The 20,416-nt window shown below is 52.4% G+C and overlaps 3 protein-coding genes across 3 annotated transcripts; all 3 read left to right on the top strand.

The window, feature by feature from the left end:
* Positions 1-4,005: 4,005 nt before the first annotated feature.
* On the top strand, positions 4,006-5,289 carry MIND_01151900 (uncharacterized protein; the record flags this gene model as incomplete). Its single annotated transcript, XM_037368048.1, has 6 exons — positions 4,006-4,031; positions 4,094-4,846; positions 4,906-4,917; positions 5,095-5,100; positions 5,154-5,189; positions 5,250-5,289. The coding sequence occupies 6 exons, from the start codon at positions 4,006-4,008 to the stop codon at positions 5,287-5,289; spliced, it is 873 nt and encodes a 290-aa protein (XP_037215880.1).
* Positions 5,290-8,981: 3,692 nt separating this feature from the next.
* Positions 8,982-12,041, top strand: MIND_01151800 (uncharacterized protein; the record flags this gene model as incomplete). The annotated part of the gene is made up of 4 exons (XM_037368047.1): positions 8,982-9,099; positions 9,147-9,215; positions 9,266-9,392; positions 9,437-12,041. The coding sequence occupies 4 exons, from the start codon at positions 8,982-8,984 to the stop codon at positions 9,525-9,527; spliced, it is 405 nt and encodes a 134-aa protein (XP_037215879.1). The 3' UTR covers positions 9,528-12,041.
* Positions 12,042-19,232: 7,191 nt separating this feature from the next.
* MIND_01151700 (uncharacterized protein) lies at positions 19,233-19,702 on the top strand (the record flags this gene model as incomplete). Its single annotated transcript, XM_037368046.1, has 2 exons — positions 19,233-19,456; positions 19,510-19,702. 2 exons carry the CDS (start codon positions 19,233-19,235, stop codon positions 19,700-19,702), a joined length of 417 nt encoding a protein of 138 aa, XP_037215878.1.
* Positions 19,703-20,416: the final 714 nt, after the last annotated feature.

Below are 20,416 nucleotides of genomic sequence, written 5' to 3'. Positions count from 1 at the left end.
AAATAGGTGTATCGACTGGCCGTGGAATGGCGCACACGCTTGCCACGGCCCATCTCCTTCTCCCCATCTCCATCTTCTTCCTCACCAACAGCCACGGGCAACTCAGCATCTGGGTCCTCTGCTTGCCCTAACGACGCCAAACCCCCTCCCTCTGACTTGGCCCTGACGCGCCGAAGCCCCTGCGCCTTTCGACTCACAACATGCTCGACGACCTCTCGCGTTGGAATCTCTGAATCGTCATCGCCGAGTTCAGGGTCGTCATACAGCACTTCGTCCTCCCCCACTTTGTCGTTATCGCTAGGGCGGAACTCGTGGGTGGATTTGGTTTGGAAGTCGTTCAAGAGCTGAGGATTTGTGGTTCGGAGGTTTCGAAGGAGCTCGCGTGTTTCAAAAGAAGTGAGACACTCGAACGAGAGATTGTGGCCACGAACAGTGCACATAGACCACGCCTGCAGGGCTTATGAAGGGAAATGACAAGCGAGCTTCGAGGTACGCACCTTCTTTATCAAGTCTTCACGCTGGATGGCCTGAAACCCCTTCCAGATCCATGCAACGCTCGCATTTCGGAGTGTCCCAATCGACTTGTCCAGCGACATCGCCCTGCCCTCTCCCCCGTTTTCGCAAAAACGAATCGATGAGCCATTCGTGGTACGCCACCTTCACTGCGTGCTTGAACGGGCGATTAATTCCGACATCCAGTGGTTGTCCAACGCCAGTACAGCCGCCAGGGATGAAGTCGACAAGGATATCAGGATGGTGAGTTCGCATATAGCCCAAAAACTCTGCGGAGCGATGAACTGACCATACATCGATAAGCCAGAGTGCCTTTTGTCGTTCGTCAAGCTTTAATTCCGTCTTCTTTTGCGCAAGGTATGGAACGAGTACGTCTTCGACAAATTCCCGCATGGTCTTCTGACTTGACCAGTGGTTCCCCTTCTTCCCAGATGGAACAAAGCGAAATCCGGCCGCGTCGCAGTCGTTACGATGGGGTGCATCCGTAGGTGGTGTAACGCCATCGGAAGTACCGCCATAAACACACTGGATACCGAGTGTCGCCCCAGCCGCAGTGACCGAGAGCAAAGCTGTAAATGCTCTCTTCTCCTCGTTTCCCACCACCGCGACCTGCTTTGACCCTTGTGGTGCCCATGTCATGCGTGACCCCGGTAAGAAAATGACTCCCGTTTGGTCTGAATTGACGATTAGCTCCGCAGGGATTTCGTACTCCTTGATAGTGTATGCGCGTCGAAGGAAAACCGTGTAGCATTGATCTTCCCAGTTATCTGGCAGTTTTTGTGCTGCCTTCGTTCCCTTTCGACTGGACCACCGGAGGTTCTGATGCAAATACTTCCGACAGAACTCGTCTGACGCTCGGAAATAGGAATGCCATACGGTACGGCTACGGCGCCGTATTACGGCGTGCCGTACGCCGTAATAACCGTCCCGTACCTGGTGCCCGAGTGTACGGGACGGCGACGGGACGGCCGTGACGCCGTAATAACCGTCCCGTATACGGTGACGGTCGCCGTATACGGCGGAGGCTCGGCTAACCCGGGATTTGATCCGGAGATCGTCGATTCGCTGGGTATCGGACCTCCGGCCGCCCGTTGCTAGGGCCCAGCCACTGTCGGTCGTCAGCCAACACGGCCTGGCTAGCCTCTCAGGCAGCCCAACACGCCAGGAAGCCGCTTGGCACCGCCGCCCGACCCGGCCCGGTCGCTCGGAGCCCGACTTTGGCCCAGGTCACACCAGGTCACACCGTGTGACCTGGCCAGCCGTACCGTCACCGTAATACGGCGTGACGGCGCCGTCCCGTACCGTAAGCACCTTGAACTCGAGAGCTTACGGTACGGCGTGGGGCCGTCCCGGCGCCGTCAGAGGCCGTACCGTACACGGCCGTAGCCGTACTTATACGGCGACAGCCTACAGCCCTATTTATCTATTCGAATAGTCTAATTACTGCGGGTCCAAGCACCGTGACCGTTGGTAATAAGCTTTTTGCCTTCCGCAGCCGCCCTCGCATATATAAACAACAGCGCACTCTCCTTCAACCAGTTGCGTCTGTCTTCCCATATGGTGAAGCTACTGGATTTGGCGCCTGAGCTCCTCAGTTCTATCGCTTTTCTCACTAACCACTCCGACCTGCCTCAGCTGGCGCTCGTCTGCGCCAAATTAGCCGATGTCGTCCGCATCGTTATTGCCAGAAACATTGTAGTGGACCAGTGGGCTGATCCCGAATGTTCCGCTCTGCAGGTGCTCATCGACAGCCGCCCTCATCGATCATACATTCGCCAACTCGTAACTATCACTGTCCCTGCCCTCCGACGCGCGTTCTCTCGCACTCTAGCTTCCCAATACACAAATTTGAAAACTTTACGTGTCGTGCACTTCCGCGACCCCGAAGACATTCTGCCCGGAGTGCTCCAAAATCTCCCCCGATTACTTCACCTCTTTGTATTCTTCCAACCGAATTGCACCACGTCCGACCTGGTCAATGTCATCCGCCACTTGCCTCTCGGTCTCCATACACTGGGTCTATTCTTGGCATTTCCCATGACCAACAACCCTCCAATCAACTACGCCGCACGTCTTGATGGCGCTCCCCATGTTGTACCCCTTCGGAGTCTGACCAGTCTTCACGTAGCGAGTGATCTGGACGGATACAGGTCAGCATCACCTTTCTTCGATGGCCCCTTGATGCTTCTCGCCTTTGGGTCAACACTCACCACCTTGTCTTTGGGTGGTGTATTGACCAAACCACCCGTCCAGCACCCTAGGCTTATGCCTGTTTTGAACCAGATAACTCGCCTCGATCTACGTCTACTCTTGATCTACTCCGAAGGCCCGTCAACCACAGTCAGTTCACCGCACACCGTTTCTCTCCTCCATCAGTGCATCAATGTGCGGGACTTGGTGTTTGCGGACATGAACCAAGTCTTTTGGCTTCAAGAAACATTTGACTTCAGCTGCTTGTCCCATCTGAAACGCATTCATATATCGCCAGCGCGCACTCCGTACGCCGCTCAGGCTGTGGGTTTCCCCAAATCCTACCAAGTTGAATGGGTCGCTACCAAGAACATGTTGCACCTTCAATTCCATCTCTGTGTACCCAAAAAATCCACCGAAGCAGCCCGTGCAGCCATTCAAGTAAAACACAAGCTGTCCTGGGTGTGGTGTTTCTGTCCCGACTATATACACATGGCGAGCCGCAAAGACGTTGCTCTGCCAGCGGGAACACACGAAGCCGAGTACAACGTGTTCCACCGTGTCTGTCCCGTGGAAGAACCGTCTGGTCTGTATCAATTCTGATGAGCCATCGTTGTTGAACACCATCGTATTCACTCAACTCTAGTATCTTCAGACCATTGCTGCTTTACCTTGACGTTGTATCCTATACAGAATCATCTAGTGTCCTTGCCGAATATCATTCATCGAACTAGCAATTACATATACTCCCTTATAAGTCTCGCATCGAGCTTGGGATGGTAGGTAGATTCATTTCAGTAGGCACTCCGTTGCTCGCCCGTATAGCCCTACGCCAAGCATGATTCCGCCTGCCACTGACTTCTAAGCTTGTCCTATAAAAAACGTCGCGTTTGAGCAGACCGAATGAAAAGACGCACGTGGCACCATTCGCGCATCCCAGCCAGCTACAAGGGGCGTCAGAGAGCCGTCGCAGGTCTCCTTGTCTTGGTTACAAGGCGGTCGAGCGAGCGGGGAGGACCGGTCTTGCGGGTCATCGTGGCGCGGAGTCAAGATCGGCGTGGTCACATGTCCTCGGACCGATCGCCGCTTCTCTCTTCTCGACCACGACTACGAGTACGACCATGCGACATACCGTTCTGTCGCGCTGTGGCTATACCGGCGCCGCTGGGCATTCGAGGGAAAGCTTTGCTGCGTTATAAAGGTGACGCGACTCTGGAGTCTGAGGTTACTTAGCGGCCAAGAGGTACTTGCATTGCCTCCTCTCCCCGACTCTCCATCGTCATCTCCTGCCCTACGCGGACCATGTGCGCCATTTTACTCGCCGACGGGTAGTCTGGCCTGCTTGCTGTCTTAGCCTTTCCGCTCAGGCGTTGCTGACGCGTTTTCGCAGCCTACTCCTGAAGATGGCTTACCGCAAAGGACAAGAGTCGCGGGATCAGAGGGAAAACGTGTCAAGGGTTACAGGCAGAGAGAGCGCTGTGTTACAGCTCACAACTTCCCGCGTAGACACATCTTACCTTCCAAAACAGGCTTTACTTGTCAACTACAACAGCGCCGTCTTCTTCATTCCCTCTGCTCTTGCCTCTCCAACGTCCGCGTCCTTCCGCACCCGCCACCACGCCCGGCCTTTCCATAAGGAATCACGGAGGATGCTGCAAACGACTTCTCCTCTCCTCTCCGACCCCAATCCCATGCTGGTCTTCGAATGCAGCATTCTACTTGTGCGCGTGAGCGAGCGAAGCTCTCGCTTCATCTTCTCCCCATCTTCCTCACATCTTCGTCAAGCTCCAGGTCGACGACTACCTAGCCGTGCCCCACATCTCCCCTTCAACCGCAGCCTAACTAACGTGTCAATTTCTGCCTCCGGCTCTCTCCCTCTCCCTCGCCCCCCGTCCTTGTCGGCAACCCACATCCCTCCCTTTTCCTTTCCCGTCACCTTTTGTCTGGCTTACATTTCGGGAGAAATCGGCCAGGTCACGTGCCTCGCCGAGCCTCCGGCGCCAGCGCCGACTAGACGAGCGCGACTTGTATCGCTCTACCCAGAACCTCGCTCCGCTTCCTTCTTTCGGGCTGGGCTATTGGGGCATTGGGCGGGAAGCCCGTCGTTGTCGATGGGCACATTGGAGAGGCGGGGGCGGAAACGGTGTGTCTTCCCCAAGCTCTGTCCATTGGGAAAGTCTGTGCTCACCCATATCCTTCCAGCATGTTTCGGTCGTAAAAGCTCTGTCCCGCGGGCACGATCGCCACCCGCGTTCCCCTTCTAGACCGCTCCGACATTCCCGTCTTTGACAACGAGAGTTCCAAGACCAGTCATTCGCGGCAAACTGCAAGCGGAGACGCCAATTAGTGAGGATGGCTTGAGAAGCCACTGGGAAGGCGGATATCGGAAAGGTCAACGTGCGTCTACCAGTGCTTTTGATGTTTATTCCCCAGCTTGACTGGCCAAACAGTTGCGTCGCAGAAATCTTCAGCCTGAGAGCATGGATGTGCGCCAACGCTTTGCTGTGGAGCAGTACATTACTCACCAGCTCACTCACTGGCAACAGCCCCTTGAGACGCGCACACGATCTTCGCGCGCCAGACTAGAAGCTTGGAAGTTGGGAGAGTGTGTGCTGTCCTGGACGAGCTACGGATGGAGGTGAGTAAAGCTTACCGCCTTCTGTGTTATTCAGACTCAATCATCTTGGTTTGGGTAGCCAGACGCCCTCTGCGTCTCAACAGCAACATACAACACCTCCCTATCATAATCCATGGCCCCGCCCCGCCACGCTCGTGAAGCTCTGCCTTGCTATTGGCACTACAGTCTGGCAGCGATCAAGCTTGCTTCGACGCCTTCGGCCAAGAAAACGGCTCCCACCATCGCGCAAACAACAACACAATATCCAACGGCGCTTGTTTATTTCCCATCTGCTCGTTGCCCGCAAGGCACTTGCGTTCATCTACATACGGCTGCCAACGTCCAAATTGTCCTTGCCCTCTCTACTTTTTCCGCGCGTCGAGGTCTCTTTGCCAACTACTCCTCCCTTTCCGACGCTGCTGTTGTCCCCCAACCGGCAATGTCTCCATCGAGCACGACCGCGCTTTAGCTCTAGTTGCCATGTCTCGCTGTCGATGTACTGCGGGTGCTTCTCTGGCGGTTCGTGAACGACGTAAAGGGAATATCACTCCAGGAACCCCTCGAATCGTCGCGGAAGAGGTAGCGCTGGACAGCCCGTAGGGTATCTTGGTGATTGTCTCCCGTGTATTGTTTGTAATATCCTCATATTATATTCACTAGCTGACACGGTCGTTGCAGCGGGAACGAATCGTGATCTCGCTCGGCGTGTGATGCGGCGGCGCAGTGCTTGCCACCGACGCGGCCTGAAGGGATCCGGAGTCAACAACCGCCGTCCGCCGATGCTGATTCGGGCGGGGGTTGTTTCCCTCGGCTAATTCAAAGAAAACCGTGCCAGTTCGACGGTAGTCGCTCCCGATACAGTAAGTATTCTCATTCGCTTAAGTTGCTTGCAGCATAAATCCCTGCAGCAGCCTACAGCAGCGACATATTCTGAACTCGACTTCAAGTTCCACTCGTCAAGGCTAGTGGCTATTTCCTTTATGAACGGTTAAGGCATTGACACACATATAGAAACACCTCCATGCAATTCACCGCCCTCTTCGCCTCCCTCCTCATCGCCTGCGCCGCCGGCAGCGCCAACGCGACCACCCTGAAATGGCATGCCGGCGCGGGCTGCACCGGCGCCGTCATCGCCACACAACCCGCGGCCAAAGCGGGCCAGTGCGTGCTCCTCGCTAAGGGCCGCACCGCGCGGAGCATCTCCTTCAACGGCGCAAAGGGGATCGACTTCTTCGAGTCGGGCGGAAAGCATGACAACTGCGCGAACGGCCCGCAGGCGAGCAGCAAGAAGAACTCGGGCTGCGTGACCGCACCGGCTGGGTGCGTGTTTTTGCTGCTGGTGTTGCGAGGTGGACTGATGAGAATAATGTTAGATTCAACTGGGCGAGCGTGCGCCTCCGGTAGAGGAGCTATCTGAGCAGACCTAGATATACGCGCTCTTTTGAAATTTGTTTCATTGCAATGGTCTTTGGCGCAGGCTTTGAAATAGAATGCACTTCATAATGAAGAAGGACAAGAAGTCCATGCTTACTTTCTCAATACGGCCATGTGTGAATGAATACAGTCCGCGCTTGTCATCACTCAAGACGGAGCCTCGAGGCAGGAGTTAAGTGGCGAGTAACGCATGTAGATGGTACAAGAAAGCTTCATTAGCGGCTGAAGCTGGGCGGCGACTGGCGATACGAGCTTGAGCCATCCGAGTCCGTCATGACCAGTTTACTATGCCGCAGCGCCCTTGAAACAGTAGGGAAATTGTCCCCGCCGGCGTCCTTGTGTTGTTTGGAAGAGATATCGGAATCCTGCACTAAGCATTGAACGGCCTTCAATGCAGACATGGTTTATACCGAGGAGGTGGCAAGAGATTGAGGAGACCGGAGCGCTTCAACTTGAAAAGAGAGCCTGCGGGGCAGGATGTTAGGGACCATATCGGGAACAAGGGCCAAGCCTTGAATACCAGTGTCGTTTGGGACGGCTCCTCCCCAAAAATGCTTTGCTTCCCTAATATTCTCGACCGCGTCAGCTCTAGACGCGAGGCTTTGAGCTACTCCCCCTCGAGTATGTCCCACAGAACACCAGTCCCGTTTTGCCTTCCCCTCTCTGGCCTCAGAAGTTAGGCGCAAGGACGTGGCTGGCTTCGAACACCGTGCGCCTGCGAAGCGTCAGGCGTTTGGAAGCAACGTAGTCGACCGTCGTATGGTGGGAGAAAGAGCACGACGGCAGCATTCACCGCCGTCAGGCAAGCACTGTGGCACTACAAAACAGATCAGCACATAAGAACATGCATTGTACAGTTTAGGTCGGGTACCTTTTGTTGAGCACGCGGATAAGCGATGGATAGCCTCCCGAGTGTGTCTGGCGAGCGAAAAGAAGGTGTCCGCCATCGTCGTGGTGGAGAAGAGAGAAGATAGATCGGCGCCGGTCCGAGTGGCATGTCAGTGTGATCTGATCGTCTTTTTCTCCCCCCACCACGACAACCCACATGACGGCTGCTCCTCCGCTCGGACACCTCCTCGTTGAGCCATCTTATGGGGCTAGTAATCTGTCGCGGCTGCTGTGGTTGTCCTCGACTTCAAGAAATTCCTCCCAGCCCATGGGGAACCGTATGACGGTTTTTATCATTGGAAACTCGGAGCTTGCCGAGGGTGCTTGGAGGTTGGAGCTTTGAGCTTTGTTACGCAGCTGGAGCTGGGAGCTCTGAGGTGCACAGCATTAGTTTGGTCTGTGCTTGGTGCTTTCTACTTACATAAGGCTTCTGGATTTGGCCTAATTTGGAGCCAATACACATAGGTAGTGATTAGAACACTATCCTTCAATATACAACATTTTTATTCGGAACAACAATGAAAAAAATATCTAATGATATTTTTTAAAAAAATAAGTACACTCTGATTAAATATATGTTATACGAGGTAATGAACTATCCAAACCTGGCCACCCAATTCAGTTTATATAGCTAGTGTTAGGTAAATACCAAAATTACCAATTGTAAAATTGTTCTGAAAATAAATATGGCATGAATAAACCTTTACAACTGTTGTATCTGATAGTCCTCATTCCATTCCCTGAGAAGGACAAACTATGCCTATCTATAGGGCCAGCAAGTAAGCAGGTATCTTCAACACAATCATGTTCTGCTAGCAAGGGAGGATCCAAAGAGTGAAAAATGGAAAGTAAATACAAATAAAGCTGACCTAACAGGGGAACATCTAAGGAGAAGAAACTCTAGGGTGTTGGCAGGGGTAAACACAGAGTTGAACAACCAGAGATGGAGATGTTTCTAGGCTAGAGCACGGGTTCGGGTAAACCCGCCGGGTCACCGGGTCGGGTACACCGGGTCCGGGTACCGGGTTGCTCAGAATTTAGACCCGGATGAGCCCTGACCCGATGCCGGGTCACCCGGCGGGTATCACCGACGGATCATTGTCACACCGAGTCACGCGGAGCTGACGTGGCCAAGACCTTGGCGCAACCCACTTCATTCCTGGCTCTCCTCACTGCAACCTCCTCTCACTGCGGCCCTGGATGGCCCTGGACCAGTCTCAGGGCTCATAGGAGCTGGTCAAGCGCCTCAAGCCCCTCCACTGCCCGTTATAACATCAAGCCAAGTGGGCTTTTCGAGTGAGCACATCTTCCTTTGCTCTCCTTCTCCTTGCGCTCACACATGTCAGTCTCGTCTCGGGCCTCGAGCATCATCTCGAGGACCGCTGCTTCTCTCAAAAAAGTCGCCAAAACTGTTCAGCGGAAGGCTAAGGTGATCGTACAATCGAAGTCGAGCGGCAGTACGAATATCTTTCGAGTAATATCCATTTACTGACATTTTCTCAAGGCAAGAATGGTTCCAAAGCTCCTCATAACACCGATGTGGGTAAAGATTCAGGCAACAACGAGCCTAACAGTATGTCTATCTATGCATTGTTGTTTCTGCGCTCTGATATGTTCCTCTAGCCAGCAAATGGTCCTCCGGTTATTATCAATTCTACCACCCAAATCCGAAGGTGCTGGAGGACAAAGACGGACGTCAATATCAGGAGTTTCGCTGTGCTGCAAAGCCCAGATGCAAGAGCAAAGGTGCGTCAGCCGGTCCATCTTTCTTCGTTCTACTCACAGGATGTGCAGATTTCAAAGGAATCAAGCGCTACCAGACGCGCGAAGATGGCCAGCCGTCCAAAGACCGCTCATCGACTTCGAATTTGAAGAGGCATGCTGAGAAGTGCTGGGGGGTGGACTTGGTGCGGGAGCGGGTCGAGGGAGTGAAGCAGAAGGGGCCGCGAGACGGGGACATATTTGCAGCTTGGGCTGGAGCTTCACAACGCCCAGTCAAAGTCTCGCATCGGATGCACACCGAGCCTGAGTTTCGGTGCGGGCATTTTGCTTGATTGATTCTCAATTTCTCATCCTATGCTTGCGCAGCTGCCATGTCGTTCGCTGGTTGGCCGAAGCGTCTCGCTCGTTCAGGACTATCGAAGATCGCGAGTTGAAAGAGATTCTCTCGGCCGGACGTCCTGAATTCAGCCCACCAAGCCGTTTTACGGTTGCTCGTGATCTACAGGCTGCTTTCGAACGCTGCTCAGCTCACATCAAGAATCTTCTGGAGGTTTGTCTTATTTCGTCCTCAAATGCGAGCTTATACTTCTCCAGAACTATCCTGGTCGCCTCAGCTTTGCTACCGACGCGTGGACATCACCCAACCACCGTGCATTTGTTGCATGGACGGTACATCTTCAGCACGAAGGCCATCCACTGGTCTTTCTCTTGGACATCTACGAGGTCCCAAAGGTGTGTGCATGTGTCTGTGCTTCCTTTACAATGCTGACTATCCGGTGTAGTCTCACAGTGGCGAAACGCTCGCCGCTGAATTCAACGAAATGTTACACCGATTCAACCTTCAAGCTAAGGTGTGTATAATCCTTCTCAGCGATGAGTAAACACTGATATCTTCAGATCCTCGCTTGGGCGGGTGACAACGCAACCTCGAACGACACGCAGAACACCGCACTCGCCGAAAACGTGAACAATGTATTCGATGCAGCCAACCGCGTTCGTTGTTTCAACCATACGCTCAATCTTGCTGCGAAGGCCTTTCTTCGACCTTTTCAACCGCCCGAGAAGAAGAAGCGGAAAGATGGAGAGGAAGACAAGGGTGAGGATGGCGATGGCGATGGCGATGAGGCACCAGAGTTGGAACTGGAGGATGACGAGACAGATTCGCTATCTGACTTGGCCGAGGTCGACGATGGTGAGCTCCTCGATCCTCCTTGACCAAGCTAACACTGCTATAGACGGGCTTGACGATAGTGAAAACGAACCAGACGTGTTCGACACTCTATCACCGGAAGAGCAGGAGGAATACAAGGTGGCTACAAAGGAGATTCGAACGCTTATAAGCAGGGTGTGTCCATTGTCATAATCCTCTCCACCCATACTGAATGCGGCCTAGATTCGCAAGCTTGCCTTCGCTATTATCAACTCAACCACGATCGCTTTACCTGCCTGGAGGAACGAATGCAACAAGCACAATGTTCGCGTCCGCCTCATCCCCCGCGACGTGCGCACACGATGGAACTCCACCTATGATATGCTGTTATTCGTCATCAAGTACAAGTCGGTCATTAATGACATTACGGCCAATCGAAACCTCAGCCTACGCCAATACGATGTTACAGATGACGAGTGGAAGATCCTGGACGAGATGGCATATGTCCTCAAGGTAAATATCATGTTCTATCCACGCTGCTTCGCTGACATTACCTAGACGTTCAAAGATGCAACAATCCTCTTCTCGTCCGACAGGAAGAGCCACATTGCCGATGTCATTCCCACCATGGACAAGATCGACGACCTCATCACAACGACCGTTCTCCCATCGCGCTCAGCCACTGCCGCCCGTTCGCAAATGGTCGTCCGCTTGCCAATCCGCAAAGCGCTCCATCTTGCCAAAGCAACCCTCAACAAGTATTACTCGCATACTGACGCGTCAAACGTCTATCGCATCGCAATGAGTACGCACTCTGTCTGTTCCCATCTATCTGTAGCTGATTTCCATTAGTCCTTCATCCACAATTGAAGCTGCATTACTTCAAGTCTCGAAAGTGGGAGCAGTCGTGGATCGATACAGCACAGGAGCTGGCTGAGGAGGAGTTTCGGAGCTATGAGAGGGCCGAGAGGGAGAGGGACACGGACATTGAGATACTGGGTGGCGACGACACACTAAGCAGTGATGCGGTACGTCTTTCGTTCTCATTGATCTACAGTAACCTACTTTTGCTTCCAGGCGAGCATGTCTTCGAGCGCAGCTGCGATGGAAGAGGTGGAGGAAGAGTTTCTGAATTACAACTTCGGGACAGACGAGGACAAGAGCGAGTTGGACTTGTACCTTGCTCAGGCGCCAGACCCCAAGGCTGGTGATCCGATGGTCTGGTGGTGGGAGCGCCGCCACATCTGGCCTGTCCTCTCCAAGATGGCGCTGGATTATCTAAGTATACCTGGTGCGTTGTTATATCATCTTTTAACAATTTCTGATCTTTTTTCCAGCCACGTCGACAGCCGTCGAGCGTGTCTTCTCCCAAGGTCGACACTTACTTGTATATACACGCAATCGGCTGACAGGCGCTTCTATTCGGAAGTGCCTCTGCTTCGGGAGCTGGAGCCGCAACGACATCGTCCGCAATCAAGATATCATCGACGCCATCAAGGTCAATATGGGACAACGGGCAAATATTAGCGGGAAAAGGAAGGCTGTGGAGCAGGAGGAGGAGTCGATTGAAGAACAGCCGGGAAAAAAGCTCCACAAGTAGTATCTCATGTTTTTTTTACGGTGCTAAGTGTTTTAATCAACTGCTTACGTCCTTGGCATTTGTGTAATTTTGCACCCGGGGGGTTAACCCGGACCCGAAGCACCCGGACCCGGTGGGGTCAGGGTAGTTGAGGGTCAGGGTCAGGGTTGACCTCTCGGTACCCTGACCCTGACCCGTGCTCTACCCTAGATGTTTCTAGGGGCTAAAGGGAATGTTCCCCTGACAGCAGTCTCTGTCTCTGTTATTTAGAGATATAACTTAGGTATAATATCATTGTCTCTGATATTAGGCCTGGTAAACTAGTAGTCTAGTATGGCAACAGGAGAGTCTTATAGGGATGATATTGATGTTAACCAAAGCTTTGAATCGTCAAATATAATAGGTAAAACAGTCAATACACACAGATACTAGATCAAGAGCCTGAGGATGTAAGGGCAACCCCAGAGGCCTGAGATCAAGGTTCCAGCAGGGGCCGATCCAAAGCATGAACATTGGTAAGCAAGTACAAATGAGGCTGACCTAGCAGGGGAGGATTCAAAGAGAAGAAACTCTAAGAGTCCACCTGCTAGGGAGCCGACTATATACTGCTTGTCCATAGCTGCTGCTGTCAGGCATGGAAGGCCTGGGCAGTGTCACAGGCAAGTTCCCAGGGCAACCATTGGGAGGGTATTGAAGGATTGGTGATTGTGTGGGCGAAATGGAGGGCTGGACCGGAACCGGAATTGGAGATGTCTCCAAGGGGCCAAAAGGGAGGTTCCCCTGACAGAGGAAACTGGGTGATTGTCAGGACTCAGGCTTTGGGTCAGGCCATGCAAGGCTTTTCTTGGGAACATGTACCTGGAACAGAACAGATGAGTTGTACTGTACTTATAATGCATATGGCAGAATGGGTTTTGTAATAATACTGCCTGGCACTATAGCACTACAATAATGCCAGTTTACTGCCATAAGGCACAACATCCCTTGATATGAATAACATTGCATTTGTTTTTTGGTTATGTTTGCATAACATCCAAAGTAAATCCTCTATATCCCATAGGGCTTTTTCTTTTTCCTTTCTACCAACCTTCAGCTGCTTGGGTAGTTCTTCATCCGAGACTGAGTCAAATTTCTACGAAAATGTTACACTTTCTAGGCTGATCACTGATGACAGCAGCACATTTGATCCCATCATCAATTTCTGATGATATCATCAACCTCCACCACATCACACCAACCAACCCCAAACGAAGGCTAGCACAGCCTTACCATATTTGGTTAGATGATATTATCCATCAATCCATCAATGACTCAGACCGAGTCATATCAATCTGAGTCAGAGTGAGTCATGCCATGAGTCAGGGTGAGTCGGTATGAGTCAGAGTGAGTCAGTATTAGTCAGCCTGGAATTAGTATATAAGGAGGAGGACGCTGGTGGCCTTCTGCCCCCAGCGCTTTTATTCTCTTTTCCCTCCTACCTCCTGGGAAATAGTCATCCGGTTGTATCATACCTATCAATACAACTTGATCTCATCATCAACCACTACGAAGTTAGATCATTTGATCATCCATTAAGTTGGCCCATCATCTGATCCGGCTTTGTTTGTGACAGAAAACAAGTATAGAAATTATAGTTGAATATATTCATAACATAATTTATATTTTTCATCCAATATGATTATACTATACTACAAATACATTATTGTGTTGAGACTCTGAATATCTTATGAATTTAATATATTACCTCTCAAACATCATATAATTGTATTTGGTCAGCACTAGTTTACTGAGACTTATCACTAATATATATAAGATATTGTACTTTGCCTGTACTTCATAGTATTATAATATGCCTATAAATTTTTATTAACAGAAATCTAATATCAGTCACATTAGTTTCATCACACAGGTGTTCCCTTTCCGCCTTGTTCGGAAACTTGTCACATCTATCACAGCCGTGACACAGTTACTGTAGTATTTTACTCAATTCGAATGCCAAAAATGGCGTGACATTTGATACGAAAATTTGAATTCGAATTATTGCCTAATTAGGAAATTCTTGGCGCCGGAGGCGCCCGGAAACGTCATAAATTGCCTTTTTGGGACACAAATTTGAGTAAAACAGTGTGACATGTGAAAAAAATTCGAATTTTATGGCAAGTGTGACACGTGACATGCGAACTGAGTAAAATACTACAGTAGTACCTAAGACTGGTATTAGCTCTTAACGTTTCTAAAGGCCCAAACAGCCTGAAGGACAAAGAATGTTGTGGCCATGACATTAGTAACACTTGATAAAATCAAATGTTGTGTACCTTATTCTGATATTTATTATCACCATATATATAGTCCCTTCATATATTATTCTCATTTTTTGCTGATTTTCCCCTTAGTTTCATGATTTGTCTAGAGGATTTCTACAAAATCATGATTTGCCCTGATATGATTAAATTGTCCCAAGATTATTCAGCACATCAACAATTTTCACCTCCAACCTCTATTCTATGAGCTGCAAACTCAAGCTCCAAGCTCTCATCTGTGACCTCCAAGCTCCTAGCACAACCTCCAAACTGTCACAAAAGCTCACTTCACAAAACTCCAAAATGGTCAAAAAGCTCACAATTCTAATAAACAATGAAAAAACATGTTATAGAACCGGACACTCAGGCTGGCACCATGACGCTGAGCGAGGCTAGGGTTTCCCCAGCTCGTACGACCGTGCCAAGGCGCGTGCATTGGGGGGAGCGAGGGCTTGACACGGTAGAAGCCGCCGCTATGGCTGGGAAACAGGAAGGTGCGCTCTCCAATCTTTTAGGCGCTTCAAGTTGATAACTTGTCTTGTGTAGCTTCCGCAACCATGGGCGAATGACACGAGAACCGAAAAAGTACCCACTCTACATGTCCTCTCGTAGATGGAACCTTCTATTCAGCACTACTGGAGCCGCATGCCATTGACTAGGCCGTCATATTATTATTATTATTATTCGGGGCATAAGGTCCCAAATCTGGGTACCGCCCAACTCAAGAGGCTAGCGGGGGTGAGCTGTACCCTCCAGGGAGTATGTCGACCCCCTACCCGCTCTCAGGAGCCATACAATCAAGCACTAAGCTACACCCGTGACGTTGCCCTCACACCGACTATGAACAAGTGTCAAGCGGACCAGAGACCCACGCGCCGCGGCTGGCCCTCGCAGGGCAGGATCACTGGATAAAACCCTCCGTGAAAACCCAGTGGGAAAAAACACGGTGGGACGCAGACGGAGTTCTCCCCTCCTGCGTGCAAATCCCCAGGCGGGTTGTATCCAGAATCGTGTGGTTGTGCGCTTGGACACTTTCGTGAGGTTGTCACTTTTTTTGATGGAGATCTTCGTGAGGTTGGCTCGCCAAGACTTTTTCGGTGGGAGATGATGTGAATCAACTGCTCGGGTTGCGGCGCCAGCTTTTCCACCCCGGACCCCGACCAGGGCCTTGCCCTGGACCCACCCGGCCGGGAGCCATCGCTCGCCGCGGGGCCCGCTGCGAGCGTTCCTCTCTTTCTCCCTCCTTCTCTCCCTTTTCCGTGCGCTCCGGAGTCTTTTATCACGTAGTTGCGGCGCCGGCCGCGACGGCCGGGGTTTTCCACCCCGGACCCCGGGCTGCCGCTCGCCGCGAAGGCCCGCTAGGACCCCCGAACATTCCCTATCACCTGGATCCGCGAGCCGGACCCCCATGTCCGAATTGGGCCGCCTGCGGCGGCCCCAGGTGTCCGAATTTGCATCAAGGTTCCAACAAAAAGCGGCCAAAATCGCCGAAGAACACAAAAAAACCAAAATGGTGTTACAGGAATAGTATTAGTGGTACACAAGCTATGTAGGCCTCTATAAACAGTCGTTTTCTGAACCCTCGTCATCTGAATCCTCATTCTGAACCTTCTTGCGTGACTTGAATGCTTTGATCGCCTCGAAAACCTTCCGTGCCTCGGATTTGAGCTCATTGAATATTGCTAGATCCTCCCGCTCAAGCTGGAGACAACGATTGGTGGCGACACCAGTCACCTTCGGGGTAACTAAACAGAGAACATGGATGGCGGGTACTGGGGTAAAATGAAATGTCCCGAGGAGTCGTGTGTTCTTCGTCAGCGGTCGGAAGCTTCCCTGTCGTTGGTGCTCGAAGATTTGAAGTGCAATATTGGAAAAGGCGGTGATTTTATCTTTGCCGTCCATGACCGCAGAGTGTGTCGAGTTCTTCGCGCCGCTGCGTGAATAACAAGTCAAAACTATCATTGTATGAGCAAATTGCACATGCAAAGTGAAGACGTGACCTTGACCGATGACAATATTCTTGGATACAGGTGTGCCATAAGCAAGAGCAACGAGGACATAATCGCCAACTCGAAGGGGCCGATGTACTGTAATACGGCCGGTGGGCCGTGGCCAGATGTTCCGAGTACTTCAGACTGGGCCAAAAGAATTCGCCGAAACCCAGGTAGCGGCGCGAAATCGGCGGGAGGCGGCGCTCCCGGTTTTTTTGTAGACAATATCTCCGCGAGTAGTGCACATAATGACACACTTCATACACCATTCGATAGAGTTCGCTGAGCTGTTCCGAATGCACCACTGTGCGGCTCGAATGGTGCCCGCGTTGGTGAGCACTTGTCTTGAGAAATGTTGGGGTGGCGGCTCGTATCGGCGGGTGGCGGAAGTGACAGTGCATTTCGCCGCATTCTTTTCGGTAGCGGCACTGGATAGCAGTAGTGAGGCGGCGGGTATCGGCTCTTCCACATAGTGGTAGCGGCTCTGGTGTGACAGGTGGCGGCTCCCAGCCAAATGAGGTGAGCGGCGATGTTATAGTGCCGCAACCCCAGTAAGCGGCAGTTGCAGCTGTCTTTCCACCACTGCCGTCCTCCTCATTGGAAAGTTTCCATCACCACCCTCGCTAGCGCTCTTCTTGTGAATGCATGTCGCATTGCCGTCGTTGTCGTCGCTCTTGGTCGTGGCCATCAACGCTCGCCGACGGCGAGACGGCGACAGTGGTGACACGTGGCAAGATCAATCTTTCTTTCGCTCCACCATGTCTACCACGGTCTGGCCGGCGTTCTCTTGCTCCTGGTGAATCCTGACTGTAGGCGACTAAGCTACGTTTGCTCGGCCGCCCTTTCCGCGCGCTGCGCCCCCGGGGCATCATCCCTCGTTCAACGCGGCCTGAGTGGCAACTTGAACCTTGGCTACCTCCTGGTTCTCATCTATGTTGGCATTGCGTGTCCACATTGTATCCCTTACGCTTCCCACCCTGTGCCAGGCGGCGCCACGCAGCTTGTCGCCCTCAGCACTGTTATGCGCGCCTTCTCCTCTGGCGCGTCTCTGTTGTCGTTGCTCCGCAGCAGTGACTAGTCGCCCGTTGCTTACCAGGCAGCGTAAGCAGTATGATGGACTCCGTCCTCGGGGTCGAGGTCTCCCGAAGATACAAAAACTCAAGCTTTACAGGGCCCACTCTCCGCGCCGTGGCCTGGAACGCCCCGACTGTGGCATCTCGTCTGGAGCCTTGCCTCTCACCAGCTCGACTTACTGAGGCCCGCAAGTGCCTTCACCGTCTTCCCCTCCATTGCCTGCCTCACTCGGTTTCAAGGTCCCGGTCGCTCTTGCCGTTCCCGTTTGGCTTCGGGCTGCCGTTCTTCAGCCCAGTGACGAAGTTCTTGCCCACGGCGACATCTTGACCTGACGCCGGCCGGCTCTGGCGGGACCGACAACCTTGCGGCGCTCACAATCATCACGGAAATGAACAGCTTGCGAACACTGGGACCCCACATCGTTATCGCGGCCGCACTGTCTCTGCGTGGTTGTCCCTTTACCGACGTCGTGGTGTAGCCCCAGTGAAATTACAGGCGCGCTGCACGTGGTACGGATCGGCGCGGGCAAGGGCCGCCTGCCCCATAGTGGCGTGGCGGACTTTGCGGAGAACCGGCGCATGCACGTCCGCACGTCAACATGACACCGCGAGCAGGCTCATCAAGCAGGGCATGGACGCGACAATGCCAGCGCTCGCCAATGTACCAGCGCTCGCCGACGGGCCATCGACGGCAAGATTAAACTCAACGCGAATGTAGCACGCTCAATGCGGACATTCATCTACATGACAGGCTTCGGGGACGTGCAAGCGTTCATCCGCAACGAGACGCGATCGCAGACCCGCACCGGCCCATGTGCATTGTGGGGGCGGTTCGACGAACGGATAGTGGGCGGCGCAACCGCGGCATGAGCCGCCTCCCCTCCAGGCACCTCACGCTCCAGATTGAGAAGACTCGGAGGGTATTGTCTGCGTGAAATCCACTGGAGAGGGTGAGTTGTAGACACAAAAATGGGCAGTGTAGAGCAGAATATGAAGTCTTTTTGTCCTTCTGAGTCCAGGTCAAGATACTTGTTTCTTTAAGTCTGCAAGGCCATCTACTCAATACGCGACATCCTATGTGCTGCACCTGCGTCGCATAGGTGGTATTGTGTTGAATATTCAGGTGTTCATGCTCTAATTCTCAATCCCTCAAAAATTAATCATTACTTAAAATGGCATTTTTGGAGGAAGGACTTTGAATTTGATGACGAGGTTTTCACTATGATATACTGAATGTACTGGGCTATCAATACCACCAAAAATCTCAAATCATAAAAATTAGGTACTTTGCTGCTATCCCTTGTGCAGCCCAATGACAGCGCCGCGGCGAGAGTGAAGCAGCAGCAAAGAACAGCACAATGCTGGACAGGTGACAGAGAGCCTTGCTCAGCTGTCTGCAAGGGATTGGGGTGCATATACAACCTTGTTAACATAGTGTCAAGCTAATCCCTCAAAAATTAATCATTACTTAAAATGGAAATTCTGAACGAACAACTTTGAATTAGAAGGTGGGGTCTTCACTATTGTATACTAGACGTCAAGATCTACCGATTCCTACAAAAATCTCAAATGACAAAAATTGAGTAGTTCGCCGCTACCCCGCCGCTACCCTGCCGCTACCCCTTGTGCGGCGCGATAGCAGCGCCCGCGGCGACGGCGGAGACGCAGCAGACACTGCCGCAACCGTCAACGGCCTTCAGATTGCAGTACTGGGACTTTTGGGCTCGTTATTGAGGCCAACGTCGTTAACGTCGGTGACAACGGTGACAACTGTGATGATGACCGTGACAACTGTGAAAGAGTCAATGACACATGATACACATCTTTTCCTTCTCTCTTCCGCTCCACTACCACCAGTCATCGGCGGCGGCGGCCCCTCTGCTAGTGGTCGACCGGCACTACGGCAGCCATCATCGTTAGCGTGGCCCGCGACTTCGCAGGGCTATCCACCGACCTGTCACCTCGCAAGCGCCGCGCAAATGCATAAGGACCTTGCGGCGTGAGCCGGCTTGCTTTGGCTCTTGGGGATCAGATGACTTCCCGCTAGAGCAGCTCTGGCAAAGACGTGGCCACAAACCTTCAATTCTGTGTCTTGCGAGCCACATTTAGCCGAAGCATTGGCTCTCCGAGTCCTCGTCTTGTACCTGCCGCGACTACCCTGCTAAAACGATGCCGACCCTCCAGGAAATGGAAAGCGGCAGCCACCGAATTCGTGGCCTGCTGGCCTGCTGTCACCCGCGCATAGACCAGACGCGCAAGCTCCCGGTTCGGTCCTTAGAACGCGCTCAACGGCAATGACCTCGGGTATGTCCCGCAAGGCTTCGCGGACGTGGGCAATGCTCTCCGGAGGCGGTTCGGGCCAAAACAGCCAATATTTGGCCAGAGCTCGCCCGAGTCGCGCCTGGTGCTGGCCTGTATTCAGCCGGTGGATCGCCGAGCAACTTGGAGCAAGTCACCAGCAAGTACGGCGCCTTGCGCTTGCCAGTGTCGGCACCGGAGATGTTACTGTTTTGATTGTCGTCACCTCCTTTGCTGACCAGTGGCGTATTTTGTGCTCGTCGGGGTGTTCTGAGCGAGTCTGGGGCTGCCTTGAGGCGGCGCGCCGGCGAAGGGCAGGAGAGGCGAGTGGCAGCCTGCTTGAGGGAGAGGGAGAGACCACTGCTGTGGCATCTGCACAAGCTATCCGATGACGCCCGCAGCCGCTCCACACTGGCCTACGGTTGCGCCTGGCTCGCCCGATTGAAGTTTGTGCTCGATACATACTGCTGATCTCGCAGAATTTGTTGTACGGTGTTTGGTATTTACTTGTCATATGCTGTTAAGAGTGATCACAGGACACCATGCACCATGACCAAAGATGAATATATATACAGTTATATCTGCAAATACCTTGTTTGTTTATGTGTTCATGTCCTAATCCTCAATCCCTCACAAATGTACTATTACTTAAAATGGAAAT

Source organism: Mycena indigotica (assembly GCF_014461135.1).
Source record: "Mycena indigotica strain 171206Taipei chromosome Unknown Mind.scaff0010, whole genome shotgun sequence".
In the NCBI taxonomy this organism is placed as follows: domain Eukaryota; kingdom Fungi; phylum Basidiomycota; class Agaricomycetes; order Agaricales; family Mycenaceae; genus Mycena; species Mycena indigotica.
This window is presented reverse-complemented; position numbering and strand designations above follow the sequence as displayed.